The 16,927-nt window shown below is 31.8% G+C and overlaps 1 protein-coding gene across 1 annotated transcript in view; it reads left to right on the top strand.

The window, feature by feature from the left end:
- Positions 1 to 16,927, top strand: part of LOC129218917 (synaptojanin-1-like) — a 186,162-nt gene that overhangs the window by 113,568 nt on the left and 55,667 nt on the right. The window contains exons 12-14 of the mRNA XM_054853238.1: positions 5,297 to 5,479; positions 12,833 to 12,932; positions 16,658 to 16,798. Coding sequence (XP_054709213.1) covers positions 5,297 to 5,479; positions 12,833 to 12,932; positions 16,658 to 16,798 — 424 coding nt within the window. The remainder of the gene's footprint in view (positions 1 to 5,296; positions 5,480 to 12,832; positions 12,933 to 16,657; positions 16,799 to 16,927) is intronic.

The raw sequence follows: 16,927 nt of genomic DNA, 5'->3' as shown, positions 1-16,927 counted from the left end.
CGTTCTCCTCGTTTTCCAAGTCAGCCGCGCCCCAGCCCCGCAAAATTCATTTCCCCTTTTTCTTGGAAAACAAATGGGGATTCTCTCTCTCCTTTCCCAAGGATGCAGCTGGTCCATGGATGCAGGTGGCCATCCTGGGAACGGAATGTTAAACTTGAGCCAAAACGGCCAAAGGTCAGCTTGGGGGCGGAACCTAGTATTTTATGGATTTGAAAGAATTCGATGCAGCTGGCTTAAAAGCGTGGGAATGAGTAAAAAGTGTGGGAAACAGCGGCATCCATTGACAGAAAGCGTACTATGCGACACCGCCAACACCCGAAATCTGTTGGTTCTGTACAAGACTGATTTTGCGACTTAGTCACTTTTGTGTAGGTAAATTATCATATTTTCGGATCATAATCCACCAATGGCGAATATCGGCATGTAAAGCCCTCAACAGTGGAATAGATTTTTAAATTTCTTCCCCCCACATAGTGAGAGCACAAAAAAGTGGTGATTTTACAAATTTTTAAAAATTTACTTATTGTTTTTTTTTTCTTTTTTCACTATGATTTTACCTTTCATATGTATTTTTTTCAAGTCTATAGTTCACATGCTGATTAGTTGCCTCAAGCAAAATTTTTTAGCACATAATCTGCAAATAATATGTTTTCAGGCATTGCCAATAGGAGAACTGTACAGACTAGTTTTTCCAGAAAAATAATTGAAACATAGTCCTTACATACATCACAGGCGCTGAATCCAATGGTAGAGATGTAATTTCTTGCGATTTCTCCATTTTCAAGATATATGTAATACAAATATAGCATATGATGCTATATTTCAATGGCCCAAGTCTCAGTGTATCAGAGAGGATGCTAAAAATCTTTATGCAAGTTTTAAATATTAAAATTAAATTGAAACAATTTCATTCATGGACATTAAATTTAGTATAGAAATTTAAAACTAATACACTATTTAAGAGAATGAGCAATCACTATCGGAAAGTCTCAAAAGCTTTGTATAGCTTGCTGATCCTTGTGTAAACAAACATATTCCCCTTTGCTGCAGAGTTATCTTTCGTTTATTAACAGCAGCCAAGAACTTACACTATTGAAATATAACATTATATGCTATATATCAATCGCATATATCTCAAAAACAGGAAAGTTGCTAAAAATTAGGTTCCCAGCATTGGATTTAGTGCCGTCGATATATACTGGGTGGTTGTATAATAACTGGGGGTGTTCAGAGGCCTCTAGAGAGTGAATGATTGAACAAAACATTGCCAAATATCATGGACATAGTAGACCGTGGGATTTTGATTTCTGAAATATTTTAAAAAGTGCAGAAGCGGTGTAGAAATTTGTATTCCTAGGAACATTAGTATGATCAAATTCCAACTGACAAAATATGCATCAATTTTATTGACAACAGATGATTTTTATTTAGAAATAAGGTTTATTATGATCACTGTCGTGATATTCCAAGAACTGCATGCCATGCACATTTTTCACACATCTGAATTATTGTCTTACCTGCGACATTCAAGTTAACAAAGTTGTGATATTAGGAACATGTCCTTGATACACAACAGCTTTAAAAATTCTCCACCGTCAAAAGTCGCAAAGTGAAAGAGAGGGGAACCATGGTGACCACATCGTAAGATATGCACAACAAATGACTGCTATCAAAGAAATATTTCATTTCATACTCTAATGAAGCATGTGCAAAATATTGCCACTAATGTGGGGTGGTGCACCATCCTGCATGAATATAGTCAAAAAAAGGAATCCTAGATGCAGCGCCGGAATTTCTTTGTGGCGACTTGAGGTATTATTCTACATTTGTTAGACATTGAAATTCAATGGCAGTTTTATTGTACCTTCTTCAGGTAATTCTTCAGTAATCACAATAATACAATTTTTCAGCTCCAAAATTCTCCCTGGTGGTGATTTATGGTACTATTTTTTATTGTAGAAATCAAAAATCCATGGTCTGCTGTGTATTAGGGTGGGTCGATTTTGACTTTTTTTTGAAATCAAAAACGCCTGTGGTGGAAAAAGTTGTGTATTGGCATCAAATTTTCGCATAAAATTTTTTTTGGAAATCAAAATATATTTAGATCTCCCGCCAGCCCCTAAAAGTTTGGCCAAATATGTAAAAATTGACATTTTTTAAATTTTTTTAAAAAAATCTTATGTATAATATTTTTAATAGCCTGTGGTGGGAAAAGTTGTGTATTGACATCTAATGTTCATTAACAAAAATTTTTGGTAATTAAAATATATTTATATCTTCTGCCAGGTCTGTAATTTCACTAAATATATAAAAATTTACTTTTTTCAAAACTTTTTTTTCATTTCTTATGTATTTTTTTAATCACCTGTGGTGTAAATAGTAAGACTCTTTGTTTGCGAACAAAATAATTATCATATATTACATATACCACCTCTGCCGGGAATCTGAAATCAAGCATATTAGACTATTTAAAAACAACCCAAGTATCAACTGTGGATTTAATTGCAGTAGGATCAGATGGAGCAGCAGTCAATACTGGTGGGAAAGGTGGTGTAATAAGACTGAGCTGCATTTAAAAAGGCCGTTGCAGTGGCTCATATATCAATTGCACGCCAATGAGCTACCTTTACGCTATCTGTTACGGCATCTTGATGGAAGCACTACAGGTCCTTTTACATATAATGGTCCTATAGGGAAGCTTCTTGGCACATGTGAGCAGCTTCCAATTGTCAACTTTAAAAAAAAATCGTTTTTGATTTGATTACAGTTGATACAGATGGACTTTGCACTGACCAAAAAATACTTGTATCAAATATGTCAAGCAATATCTTCAGGAAACTGCTCAACATCACTGTCCATCAAATCACCAGAAAAGCTATCTCATGCTAGGTGGCTTACAACAGCAAACAGAGTACTTCGGTTGTATGTTGGTAGAAAAGAGTCATCGCTGGAAATAGGGACTATTGTAGATTACATTATAAAAGTGTATGCAAAAGTTTGGTTTTTAATTAAAACTGAGCCTTCATGCACAGCTGGTGCACAGCATCTTTGGGATGTTATCCACTACTCAAGATATCTTAGCCATGATCTGAAATCAGTAGTTGACCCTGTTATATAAAGAAATGGTTTTTTTGGTCATCCAGAAAACCTGCTGATAGCCATGATCAATGGCACACGATCCTTAGTAAGGATCCCAAACTTTTACTAATGAAACTGTTCGTGATTTTGTCATTCCACCTCTAAATTTTCAAGCAAAAGACTATACAGAATTGATAAATTGGCAAAATTGTGTCCTTACAGACCTTCCACTCACCAAACATATACCCAATGCGGAACTTGAGAAAGTAGCTGAAACGGGTGACGTTATTGAAAGTGAGTTGTGGAATTTACTACGTCATACACAAGCGGTAGAAAGAGCAAATAGGTTGGTGACAGAAACATCTTTATCTGTTTGTGGAGCAACACGCCATGATGGCTTTATACGTACAACATTGGCTTCCCGAAAATTAATGCCAAAATTTGAGAATAAAGCAATGTATAAGGTGTAAAACTTTTTTATTACAAAAAAACCTTCGAGGTGAATTCTTAGTCATTTTCCCCTAATACTTCGGGAAAATGAGCGAAGAGCTGCAGTAAAACTGCGACGACGGACTTCTGGTACTTCAATCTTTTATACCTATGTTTTAATCCTAAAGAATTCTATAGTGTTATTATAGAAAAATAAAGTATAAAAAATGCTTTTTTTTTTTTTAAGTGTTGAATAAAATTTTTGCTTTAAAACATCAAGATTTTAAAATTTTTGAAAATATTCCAAATTTCACCGGTTGAGTGGAGCTTGACTATTATTATTATTATTATTTATGAGTGAAGAATCTTACTATGCAATCATATTCCCTACGGGTGATTTAAAAAATCAAACATGAGACAATGAGACATTTAAAAAATAACAAATAAATATCAACTTTTCCATTTTTAGTGAAATTTCAAGGGACTGGTGAGGGATCTATATATATTTTGGTAACCAAAAAAAATTTATATGATCATTAGATGTCAATACACAACTTTTCCCACCACAGGCGATTCAAAATATTATGCATAAGATTTTTTTTTTTAAAAATTAAAAAATGTCGATTTTTACAGATTTGTCCAAACTTTAAGGGACTGGCGGAAGATCTTAATATATTTTGATTTCCAAAAAATTTTTTAGGCGAGCATTTGATGCCAATACACAACTTTTCCCACCTCAGGCGTTTTCGATTTCAAAAAAAAAGTCAAAATCGACCCACCCTACTGTGTATGTCCATGAAATTTGCCAGTGTTTCGTCTAATGCTTTGCTCGCTGGAGAGCTCTGAACTCCTCCGGTAATTTTATAACCACCCTGTTGTGAGAGACGTATTTAAAAAAAAGATTTCTTGAAAAGCAACTCCGTAATGTTCTTTTTTAAGCATAATATACTGTGCTGATTGATGATTTAAACACAGATGCCAAACTATTGCTGCACAATTACAGCAAAACACTAATTTGCACATGACACGTTGTATCAAAGAAGTATGTAATTAAACCAAAAATATATAGACTTCAGCATATAAAAACCAAAATTGAATGACTTTGGACTTATAAATTAAAAACAAATACCTCAAATATTGCAAATAAAAGAAAAGCCAACTTTTATCAAAATGGTGCCATTTATTGTTCTTGTTTCTTTGTGGTAGTTGTTATTACTTGAAGAGAAATTGTTATATTCTAATTTGAAATTTTTAAAAGTAACAGCTGAAAGAATTGATTTTTGTTGTAAAGTTTTAAAATGAATTTTCAAATTTGATTGTCTAAAGAAATAATGTCCAAATATGCTGCTATTTTTGTTGTTGTTTTTATTTTTTAGTTTCTAGATATATTACAATGCAGTTGGTTTCTTTGTGGCATGAAATTTGCAAAATTCTAAAATCCACACAACCATTTCTCCCAAGTTGTGTGGGTTTTTGACCCTTGAGTGTATAACTTTTAATTGGGCGTGTCTTTTAGTGGTGTGCCTTAGGTTTTACCGTCCGGGGGGCCCGCTAGCGGGTCCCCCAACGGCAGGGATTTGCGCTTCACTGCATAACTCATTGAGCCATGGTGGCATAATTGGTAAGGTGTCTGGCTTGTTACTGGAGAATCCTGGGTTCAATGCCAGCCGGTCAAAGTCCTCAGTGTTCGTTAATGATGACTGGGGCATGTTAAATATGTTCGTGGTAAGGTTTTTTTTTTTCTTTAAATAATTTGTGACTTATTTTATTTATTAATTTTTCCTTGTAGTTCCTACTAATTTTCTCGAAACATTATGCCGGAGAAAGAAAGAATTTACATATCCATCAAAAGTAAGGCTTGCTGTTGCTACATGGAATGTCAATGGAGGAAAACATTTCAACAGTATCGTCTTTAAACATCAGTCAATGACGGAATGGTTACTAGATTGTCCTAAATTATCAAGTGCTAATGGTAAACTTTTTTGAATATATTCTTTATTTTGCATTCTATTTTCTAATTAAACGTTTTGCTAAGCATATCCTAAAATTATATATTTTAGAATTTACAACCACATATATTTGAAAAATTTTGAAGCACATTAATGCTTTAAAATTCCTGTTAATCAATAGTTTACAAATGAGAACCTAGATTACCTAGAAGAAAAGGGTACTAAAATTTAAAATTTGGAGACTACTAGTGGGAATGATAGGGGAGACTCTCATCTGTTTTGGGGTAAAAGATGGTAATAATAGCCCTGGTAGGTAGCATGATATATATATATATATATATATATATATATATATATATATATATATATATATATATATATATATATATATATATATACAGGGCTGTCAACTACTACGCATTTGGCGTAGTAACTACGCATTTATCTAGCTCACTACGCACTACGCATATCAACGCAAAAAATACGCATTCGAGGTAATCGAACGAGTTTTTCTTTTTGAAGAAAAAATTTGCAAATGCTTGCCGCGGAGGCCAAGAAGTCAGCCGAGCAAACGAGGCTACGATCCTCCGATCACCCAGAGGCGAAAGTTAAACGATAGCCTCTCTCCGTGGCGCGTCGATGACGTCATCCGAGAAGAGAGAGTTGCTCGTGATCGGAAAATTATTCGCTTCGTGAGAATGCGCGCGCAGGTGTATTCTTGATTCTGATTGGATTGTAGACTCGGATGCTTTTCTCTCTTTAGTTAGAAATCGATTATCGCTTGTTTATCACGTGGTGAAGAACGCTTTCATTTTTTTTTTGCTGTCGTTGTTTTCTGCAATGTCGGGTGAAAACTCTAAAAAAAAAGGTTCCGATCAAAAATTCAAGTACATTTCTAATAGACTTCTGTTTGCAATTTTTTTTTTAGAATTTGCTGCTCTTTACCCGAGTTTCAGCTTGATTCATAATTAAAAACCTTACCTTGCAGAATAGTATTATTTTGTTGTTAATAGTTAAAAAAAAAGATCTTATTTTTCTGAAATTGTTTTATGTAGTATTTTTACTTAATATACACTGTTTTAAACATAACTCCCCCCTCCCTCCCATGTGTTGTAGAGGGTTAAGGGGAGTAAATATAACCGTACCAGAAAACTACACATTAACACTTAAAACTACACATTTTTTTCCTTCTTACTACACATTTCTAACCTATATAGGTTGGCAGCCCTGTATATATATATTAGGGTGGTTCTTATTTGTATGGGAACATTTTTTTTTCGAAATTCAACAAGCGACGCCCCCTAGTTTTGTGACACTATAATAAAAAGTAATCAGTGAAAAATTTGAACTCGATCGGTCAATAATAACATGTGCCCCTAGGACGTTGAACTTGAACACTTTTGATAATTTTCCCACAAATCTTTGAGATTTTACTTCAGACCCCGTACATTGTTTCTCCTAGGTTTGCAAAATATTTTTACAGTGAGGTAGCACTAAAATTAATCTTTTTAATTACTTCATATCATCTAAAGATTTTACATTGAACAAGAATGAAATAGTGCTTTAGAAACTTTACCTTAATCGTATGCTTTACTCAATGTATCTCAATCGTTTGCATTTTTCCCCCGATAGTCTTGGACTGTCTGTAAAATACTAAATTGCTTTTGTGACTCAAATTTGGTAAATTAATTGAGAAATTCTTCGATTAATTGTGCTCCTCTTTCAGTTGTATCATTCACAACTTTCAGCATTTTAACGATATCTCTTCCCTTTAAATAGCTTCCTTCATTTTGCCATGAATCAGGATCAAATAAGAAAACATCTTTTAGTGTTTGTAACTTATTAAACAGTTTTATTGAGTTGTAATTGATTCTATAAGGAGGAAGATCTTTACTAAGAAAGTATTCCAAATCATTTGCTGTTATTTGAAATTTTTTATACAGTCATCAGACACGTCTTCCTATTCAGCAGGCATTTTTTTTTTTTTTTGGAGTAGTCTTTTCCTCTCTTCAAAGTTAATTCCTTCATCTAATACGGACAAAGCTACTAGTTCATCCCCGAAATACCATGAGTGATTAATGAATTTTCCAATCACTGCTTCTGCTTCATGTCTGTCATCAATTTGTACGCTGCTAGTTTTTTAGACACTAGACTTAATATTATTTTAAAAGGCCCAGATTGGGTTGCTGCGAAAATTCCATAACTCATACAACATTTAACTGTAAAACAGCATTTACGGGCTTTATCTTCATGTAAAGTCAATTTAAATTGCTTCCTAAATATATAAAGTTTTAAACAATAAATTCCTTTTGCCACCCATCTGGCTCCAAGATAAGCTCAAGGTTGCCAAAAACATATCTATGTAGGAGGAAGGACTTTACCAAGAAATATTATTACAAGTTATGAGAATTCTCCGTAATATTTCTTAATTCTGCTGTCTACGAACAATAATATGTCATCAACTTCGTCTTTTAGAATGTAAGTGGTATGTGTACTTGATTGAAATGTTATAAGTTCTGAATGATGGAGATCTTTCCACAAAATTTGAAGCGCTTAAATGATTGAATATCGAGTCTAGAACTAAGAAAGGCAAGAACTTCTTTAAAGACACTCTGCAGTACGATTTCAAGTGCATGATGATGGCAATCTAAATGTAATATATCACCGTTCAGCTTTTGCTCTAAAAAAATTACATGCACAATTTATACGGCCGGTATTGTAAGCCGCTGTATCAAACACTACAGCTTGAACAGTTAGCAATAAAAAGCAATCATCTGAGATAGCATATTCAACTGAAGAAATACCTCATGAATTCTGAAAAGCTATTCGACATTTGGAGCTGAAGCTATCACGGTAAGCCTATCAGCGTTCTTTTTCCAGTTACATCTGGATGTAGCTTTGTATCCCAGTGAATCACTAAAAAGTCTACATTTAAATTCATTAAATCTGATTTTTCTTCTTGGAGATTTTCTCTTGCTCTCTTAAGGGATGTACCATTGATCATAAGGTTATTTGGATTTAAATTTACTGCATCTACATAGGCCGTTAATAAATGAACAGCATCTTTGTCCCTAATATGGCATTTGCCTAACATTGATGAAAAGCGAGCAGATATCAATAGTTTTCAAGCATTTTTGCATTGTGGTAGACTAGATATAGAAAAAAGTTTTAACATGTTAGGATAGATATCCATTTCGGTTTCTAAATCTTGTGAATTGCAAGAAGAATTTGATGATAATAAGGAACTAAGTACTGAAACAGTAGACAACAAGTATAGATTTTTACATTATTGCGATCTGGAATTTTTTTAAATTTATATTTTAGATATGGAAAATAGAGTATATTTTTATGGTAGAGTAATCAAGGATTTTTCAAAATTTATATTTTAAGAATGCATAAACATTTAAGTATATTTATAACTAAAGGACAGCGAATCAAAATATAATTGCCATTACTTATATTTATAGCATTGAAACCCAGTGAACCTATTTGCCACAGCTATTACATACACAGAAAATTTTCTTAATCAACACCTCCAAAGCCTGGAGGAGGTAATTTGTTGTTGTCAAAAATCATTCATTAATGGCCTAGGCCATTCATTAATGGCCTTTAGAATTCATTGCATCCATCTTGGTGGAAAGAAATGTTCCCCTGCCTCTTGAGTTGTGACGCGCTCAGAATAGCTGTACCCTCTGTAACATGTAAAATTTTACAGAAAGTGTAAAATTTTACATGAAAGTGAGAGAATGGTAGGTTTGGAAGTAGCAACATCTATTGAGGTTCAAAATTACTTTAAATATGAAACGTAGGAATATTTTTACATAAAAATGAGAAAATCCGCAATTTTTTCTTCGAAACTCAAAAAAAGGGGCCCTAGGGGCATGGGTTAATATTCATGGATTGACTTGAAATTTTGCATGGATCATTTATTTGTACAATGGAACAAATTGGGAGAGCGTCGCGTAAAATATCTGTAACTTCAAAAATAAGGACCACCCTAATATATACATATATATATATATATAATATACACACACTATATGACCAAAAGTATTAAGACACTTTCAAAAAATCACAATTTTATAGATTTCTCGAGAAATAAGAGACCAATTGTTCTGTAGCTTTTGTCACATAAAAAGTATGTTCCCACTGTCATTTTCCAATAAAAATTAATTTACTCGCGCATTAAGGGGATCAACAACAAATTGCAGAAAACAAATGTTTTTTGATCATTCCTCATCTTAAATACCTGGGAATAAGCTCAAATTTCAGACATTAGTTACAGTCATATTTACAACTATTTTACAACTTTCTTTCAAGAAAGTATCACTGATACTCATAAAGATGGCCTTTCTTTCAAAACTACAAATTTTATTTGAAGGTTTTTGGCCCGCAACACGCAAAGTTTTCCATCGAAAGTCACTAAACTTTCAGAAATATTGACAGCATACAAGACAAATCCAATACTAAAATTTGAATTTAAAATGTTGTAAATTTGATGGAATATGAACGTTTAAAGCAACTAATTTTTCACTGCACATGCGCGAAAGATAACGATTTGTAACTTTCATAATCTAAGCCTCAACTAGATTCTCCAACTCATAGTAAAATTCCAGTTCAATATCTTAAAAATTCAGAAAGTTATCAGCGATCTAATAAGCCGAATTTGAATAGCTCTTGGATAGGCGACGACTCGTTAGGGGTCATTCGCAAGTTTGCAACATTTGCTTCCAATCGCTCAGGGCAATTCATGATAAAAACAGGTTATTTGTGAACGATCCCTCACGTTTCATCGCCTACTGAAGTAATATTCAAATTCGGTTTATTAGATTGCTTATAACTTTCTGAATTTTTAAGATATTGAACTAAATTTTATTATGAGTTGGGGAATCTAGTTGAGATTTAGATTATGAAAGTTATTAATTGCTATCTTTTCCCGCATGCGCAGGGAAAAATTAATTGCTTTAAATGTCAATATTTTATCACATTTACAACATTTTAACTTCAAATTTTAGTATTATACTTCTTTTGTATGCTGCCAAGTTTTCAGAAAGTTTGGTAAGCTTAGATGGAAAACTTTGCGTGTCATGAGCCAAAAACCTCCAAATAAAATTCATAGTTTTGAAGGAAATGCTTATATCTTCTTGAATATCAGTGATACTTTCTCCAAAGTATACCAAAATTCAGGGCTGCCACTACAGACTAAAAAAGCGACTATTGCGACGAGTTGCAGACTATTTCAGCCTAAATTAAGCCAAAAACGACTATTTTGTAAAGAACTGCTAATATTGTGGGCAAAAAGCAACTGAAATATAAAAAATGCGAGGAATGTAAAAAAAAATGGAAATCTTTAAAAAAAAAAATGCTTTACAACTTCAAGTATCATCCTTCGAACTTTTCTAATTTTGATCTCACTCTGTCTGCTAAATTATGCAAAAAGCTGCCAAATTGGCTAGCTCAGCCTTATTTATTGCCAAAAATAAGTAAAACAGTTATTTTTAAATTTTTTCTCCTTGCGCCATCAGGCACCCGATTTCTTGCCTATAAGAAGAACAATAATAACCTCAGAATAACAATAATAACATTGTGAAATGGAATATAAGTTTCGGTTTGGGGGTTGGCATTTACAACCTTATACCTTGTACTTCCTGGTTGGGAAGAAAATATGTAGTAGTTTAACTGGTTGAATGGCAAAGCAAAGTTTAAAGGGCAAAGATTGCTTTTTTTTAAAGATATTTTAGGTTACTCTGTATCATTATTTCCTGTCAACCCTGCCGTTTTTCTCTGCTTGATGTTCTTTGCAGCTAAAATATTTCGACAATGTTATTTAAGGAACATAGAGTATTCAGCCTTATTATTATTTTCATTTTTCTGTAACTGTAAATAAAACTTAAGTGTGTAAATGTAAATAAAAACTAATGATTGTTTTATTTGCAAAAGTGATAGTAAATTTAATAGAGTTAAGCTTTTTTTTTACAGTGTGATTTAAAAGCTTGATGTACCATATAAAATCCTACACTGTCTTATTAACACAACAGCAGGCATGAAAAAAATTTATTTACTATGTTTCATTATCGTTTAAAATGCAGTTGTGTTCTCATGTAATAAATTTTGAAGTGCACTGAAGAATAATGATTTATGTTAGTAAACAGTTTACAAATATACTCATGTATAGGAAATGTTCTTTACTCTTTTTAATTAATCCTTAAATGCAGTTTCCTTTATCCATTGAATCAGTGGAATTACTGTGATATTTTTATATCACCCCCTTCTTGCTAGAAATCATTGATTAGAAAATATTGTTACGAGTTCGCACACTTCAAGAAATTCTTTAAATGACAACACAGTTCTTGAGAAAAGCACAGGAGATTTATTTTTAGCTATGTACATGAAATGTAGTTAATAACTGCTAAATCAACCATAGCTATTATGCAAATATAAATTAACACTGTAAACTCAATGGTAGCACACATATTTATAGCAAAATACATAAAAAACAACAGAAAGACTTCACAATAACAGAGCTAATACACACTTTCCTGCCAATGGCTGACGGTTAAAAGCCAGACTAACTCTCTCTCCCATTCACATGCAACACAGCTATTTAGAACCTCCCCAGAATTTTCTACCATATTTGACGCATTTTCCAAAGTTCTGTTTCATCTTCTTTTTTATTCATTCAGAATTATTATTCATAGATGGGGGACCTTATACTTCAAATATTAGGGGTTTGTATATTCATTAAAAGAAACTATTTACTGGTTAAGTTACTACGATAATTTTGGATGAAGATTAATGGAACAAATGCCAAATTTAAGCCAGATTACAACAAACTAATCACAAAAACAATTACTATTTACAGAATTTGTAACAATATTTAATCTATAAAAGAACAGTCAATAATTTATGTCTCATAAAGATAAACTTTAGTGTAGCTCAATTCTATTCTTTATTAATGATATTCATTTTAGTTAACAAATTTGGTCAACCCTACTCATTAGTCAGTTGAACTTATCCAATAGTCACTTGGATCAACCACTTGCTGAAATTTCAAAAACCACTGGTCAGTTGAGCTTAGCCATTGGTCAGTTGGACTGCCGCTTTCTGAAATTCCCCACATTTAGCAGTAATGTATTGCTAATGTCTTCATTAGATTGGCATATTATTCTGCTCATTGCACTCTAAAATCTGTGGTGTTATATTCTCATTTTTTCTTGTTCTGCCCATTTCTTTTGTCTAAATAATGTTACATATGCTTTTATATAAAAACTAATTGTATATTCTACTTTTGATTAATTTGCAGCTTTTTCAATGTCATTAGTTTTTTCTTTTTCTGCACCATTTTTACATATGTTTTTGCATTTCTTCTCTTTCAGCTGTTTTAGATTTACATGAAGGAGATAGTGCCATTGACATTTTTGCGATTGGATTTGAAGAAATAGTTGACTTGAATGCAAGCAATATAGTTTCAGCCAGGTATTAATTGTACCTAAATTTATTTTTCATGCATTTTTCTCAAGGATAATGGTTGGAAATAAAGAGCATGACTACACAAAGAGTACTCAATAAAATAAAATCCTACACAATTTAAGATTCTCCATAGGATTTCTCTCCTGTCTTACATTTTTTATGCTAAATCATTGCTGCAACAGCATAGAAAGTAACATATAACAACCTTGAGATGAGGTTACATTTCTACCATAACCCTTAGTATGATTTATATTTGTAAAATCTTAGGGGGAAAAATGATTTTTTTCTTTTTGGATTATATTTACATGAGACACATGTATCAATTTATTAGGAGTAACGTACTCTACAAAATTAAAAAAGCATTTTTTTTTAATCGTCATATTAAATAAAGATCAAACTGAAATTTCCAAATAACAACAAGCATATTTTTTTTTCAAATTGAAACTAGGGTCAATTTTTTTTGCCCTGGTCTACAAACTTTTATGCAATTTTGTTCAACCATTGTTTAATGATTAAATTGAAAAAACTCCGCCTTAATGTAACATTCAAATGTTGTTTGATATTTTTCCTTTTAATATCTGAATTGGAATGGATACGGCACTTTTTTTTTTCAATACTAAACTAACCCAGCTACAAAAACAGATTTTACCTAAATGGTTGAAAATATTAATTTCACTTTAAAAAAATTAAAATAGTATTTGAAAAATGTATCTGAAACCATTCTGTATAGCGATGAAAAGTTCATCTAAAGGAGCTAGATTGATAACTGAAGGTTTGACTCAAAATATTCAACAGTTTTTCATTGAGCTTAAAAATTGGTATTGCTGCTGTAAAAGGGCTTTATGACATTGCTCTGTGGGAAACAACACTAAAAACCTTTACTTGACATTAATTGAATAAAAAATACTCTGCACTTTTAATTCTTTCATGGTTTGAAAACGCTTCATTGCCCTCTAAGGCTGACATTAAGACCTTCTTTTCCCGGGTCATTTGTGAGTGTAAGGATAGAAACTCATTGACATTTTTAAAATTTATTTTTTGCTATTAATTTTATGTGAATTCACATTAAAGTTTTGCCCTGTGGAAAACTTTAGAAAGGATTTCAAAATTTTAAATCTCAATTTAAACTAGCAAGACTGCAAAAAGGGACAGATTATTATTCCCATTTCATATTAAATAGAATCATTTTTAAAAATAAAATTACCATCTTGGTGAAAGTAAAGTGTTTTTACTAAATCACATTATTTGTAAAAAGTTAATGAAAATGAAAGTATTATAAAGAGTAAAATATTTATACTTTGTTCGGAACCATCTTTATATTTGTTTTCATTGCTTCATGAACAGTTGCAGTGCTTCTTTTACAGTTGCATGATAAATTTAATGATGCTCTGTAAAACATTTTCATGAATAATTTCTTTGCTAATTATCAGAATACAAGCAAATCATTTATTTGGACTGATTTGAATAAATTCAGCTCATTTATATTTTTTGTTAGTGGCAAGTTATTCAAATCAGAATTTTGAATTTGTTCTTTTTATTATAAAAATAACCCTTTATCAAAATTTCATTTCAATAATTTTAACAAGGACTGTAATGAATGCAGATTGACTTTTGCAGTAATATCTACAGTGCTTGGCTTAGTTGAAGTGTTTCTTTCTTTCGTCTTTCTTCACACTGATCAAATAAATTTTTGCTCAAAGAAGCACTGTAGTGTTTTGATATAATTTAAAATCCCAATGCTTGCTCTGGCTCTAAGTTTTCTTTGTGGGCTTTTGTTTTTGGCACATGCCTATTTTTTGATTAACTTTCTTTTAATGCAGAAAAATGTATTATATTTTTTTAGTATTTTTTTTTCTGTTTAAAATATTTGAATTTTAATTTCTCTACTAAAAAATGTCCCCTCCCCCTACCCCCTTCTAAAATCATCAGAAAGATTTTAAATTTAGAAGTTTGGAATATTTTCATGCAGCTGTAAAAAGTTCTGAGTCTGTATTTAGGAAATAAGACTAAAAATCTGAATTGAAATCATTGTGCTAGTCTGGATTGTACAATTTAATTAGCAAAATTATCAATACAGTGTAGGATCTCAATTTCAGAATCCCGAAAATCAGATGCCCTCAAACATTTTTCTTCACATATGATTTTTGTTCAAACACTACCTTCAATGACATGTATCATGCATAATATTAATGTTTGGCTGTAACTGTGCAGCAATCTTTTAGCATCCCCATTTGGTTTAAGCTACTTATTATTGTTATCTCATTGGTATGAAATAAAAACCATATTGGACAAAAATACAAAGCTATTTTTAGTATAAATATAACTGCAAACAAAGGCTTTGCACTAAAAGGTGGGAGTGGAAAACTATACTGCCGTGTGCAGGTAAACGGCAGTATCTGCAGAAATGAGTTTTTAAGATATTTGAAGAAACACATTTTAGATTCAATACCAATAATAGGGAAATTTTGGAATGGATTGGACGCCTTTTTCGCGCTTTTTTTTTAGAGGAAACCAAATAAGCGAGCTTGTACAGTAAAGATAACGTACAATCGATGACAAAAATGCAAAAAATAAATGAAAATTTTTCAGTTATTGCCTTTACCTGCACACGGCAGTATAGATTTATTATTATTTATTGTACCAATCAGCATATTCTATGCAGTTGATCTTCAGCTCACAGCTCGCCGCTGTTTTGGTTTCATTTTTAAGCCTAATGATTCAGTTTCAATAATTTTTCTCCATATCTTCTAGCAGTTTCAATGATCATTAGAGTATCAAATTTAACTCGTTGCACTTCAATGTAATAGCGATTTGCAGGAGAAATTTTAAAACTTTGAACCATATAATTTTTATTCATTGTATGTTAGAAAAGATCAATATCCAGCAATCAAATCTCATGCTCTGTTCACAGCGTCCTTTGTTAGCAGCATTTACATCTGTGAAAAGCTAGTTTCCAAAATGAAGACTGCAAAGTCAAAACTGAGGAATCTTGTTTCTCATTTTGAGAATTTGCTTGGAATTGCTTCATCACACACAGAACTCAATGTTGACAAAATAGTAAAGAAGAAAGAATGTCAGATTTCTCACTGAATTTAAAATAAATCATAATTTTGATCATTGTAATTTAGTTTTGTGTTTTGTTACAAGTTTTTTTTTAAAATCATTTTTTCCTATTTTAACTACACTTTGTGTTGAATATGACTTTTCTCTGTAATTTTCAAACTAAATGAAAACTTATTTTAAAATTATTTTTATATATTTTAAATTGAAGTATGTATAATTTGATCAATGTGGGCCGCAAACTCTTCTGTATTAAATTTTTGGACTTCTATTAAAATAAAGTTGAAGATCATTGTTATATTTCATAGTAATAAAGAAAAAAAAAACAAGATTCACAGATGCTACGCTTTTGCAAATTATCTCCCTTTTTTTTTCCCAAAGAATGTTTTTCTTGAGATGGAAGAAAAAAGCCACAAACAAATAAAATTAGGGAAAACATGCCTAATATTTTGCATGTTAATGTTTGCAATTTTTTTATTCAGGATGTAAAATTCTGAAAGTCTTGAGCATTTCAGATTAATGGTCCCCTACTGTACTTTTAAGTTGTATTTTAAGGCTCAGATTTGATAATCTTTTTTTCTTTTGACCTAAGAGTAACTGAAACTATATTTTTGAATGTTGCTTAAGGTACGAACTATATATTTAGTGCTTTTTTTAATTATTACTTTCAGTTCTCAAAACCAAAAAGAATGGATGGCTGAACTTCAAAAAACTATTTCGCGGGATAATAAATATATCTACATTACTTCTACTCAATTAGTTGGTGTATGCCTTTTCTTGTTTGCCCTACCAAAGCATGCTCCTTATATTCGGTAAGAATATCTACTTTCATTTTTTGATCTAATATATTGAGAGTTTTGAATAATCTAACAAAGAGAATTTATTTCATGTTTTCTTTTACAATATTTTTTTTTATCTTACTATGCATGTATACAGCCAAT

Source organism: Uloborus diversus, chromosome 3 (assembly GCF_026930045.1).
Source record: "Uloborus diversus isolate 005 chromosome 3, Udiv.v.3.1, whole genome shotgun sequence".
NCBI lineage: Eukaryota > Metazoa > Arthropoda > Arachnida > Araneae > Uloboridae > Uloborus > Uloborus diversus.
Note: the sequence above shows the minus strand (reverse complement) of the source record. Positions and strands in the feature narration are given on the sequence as shown.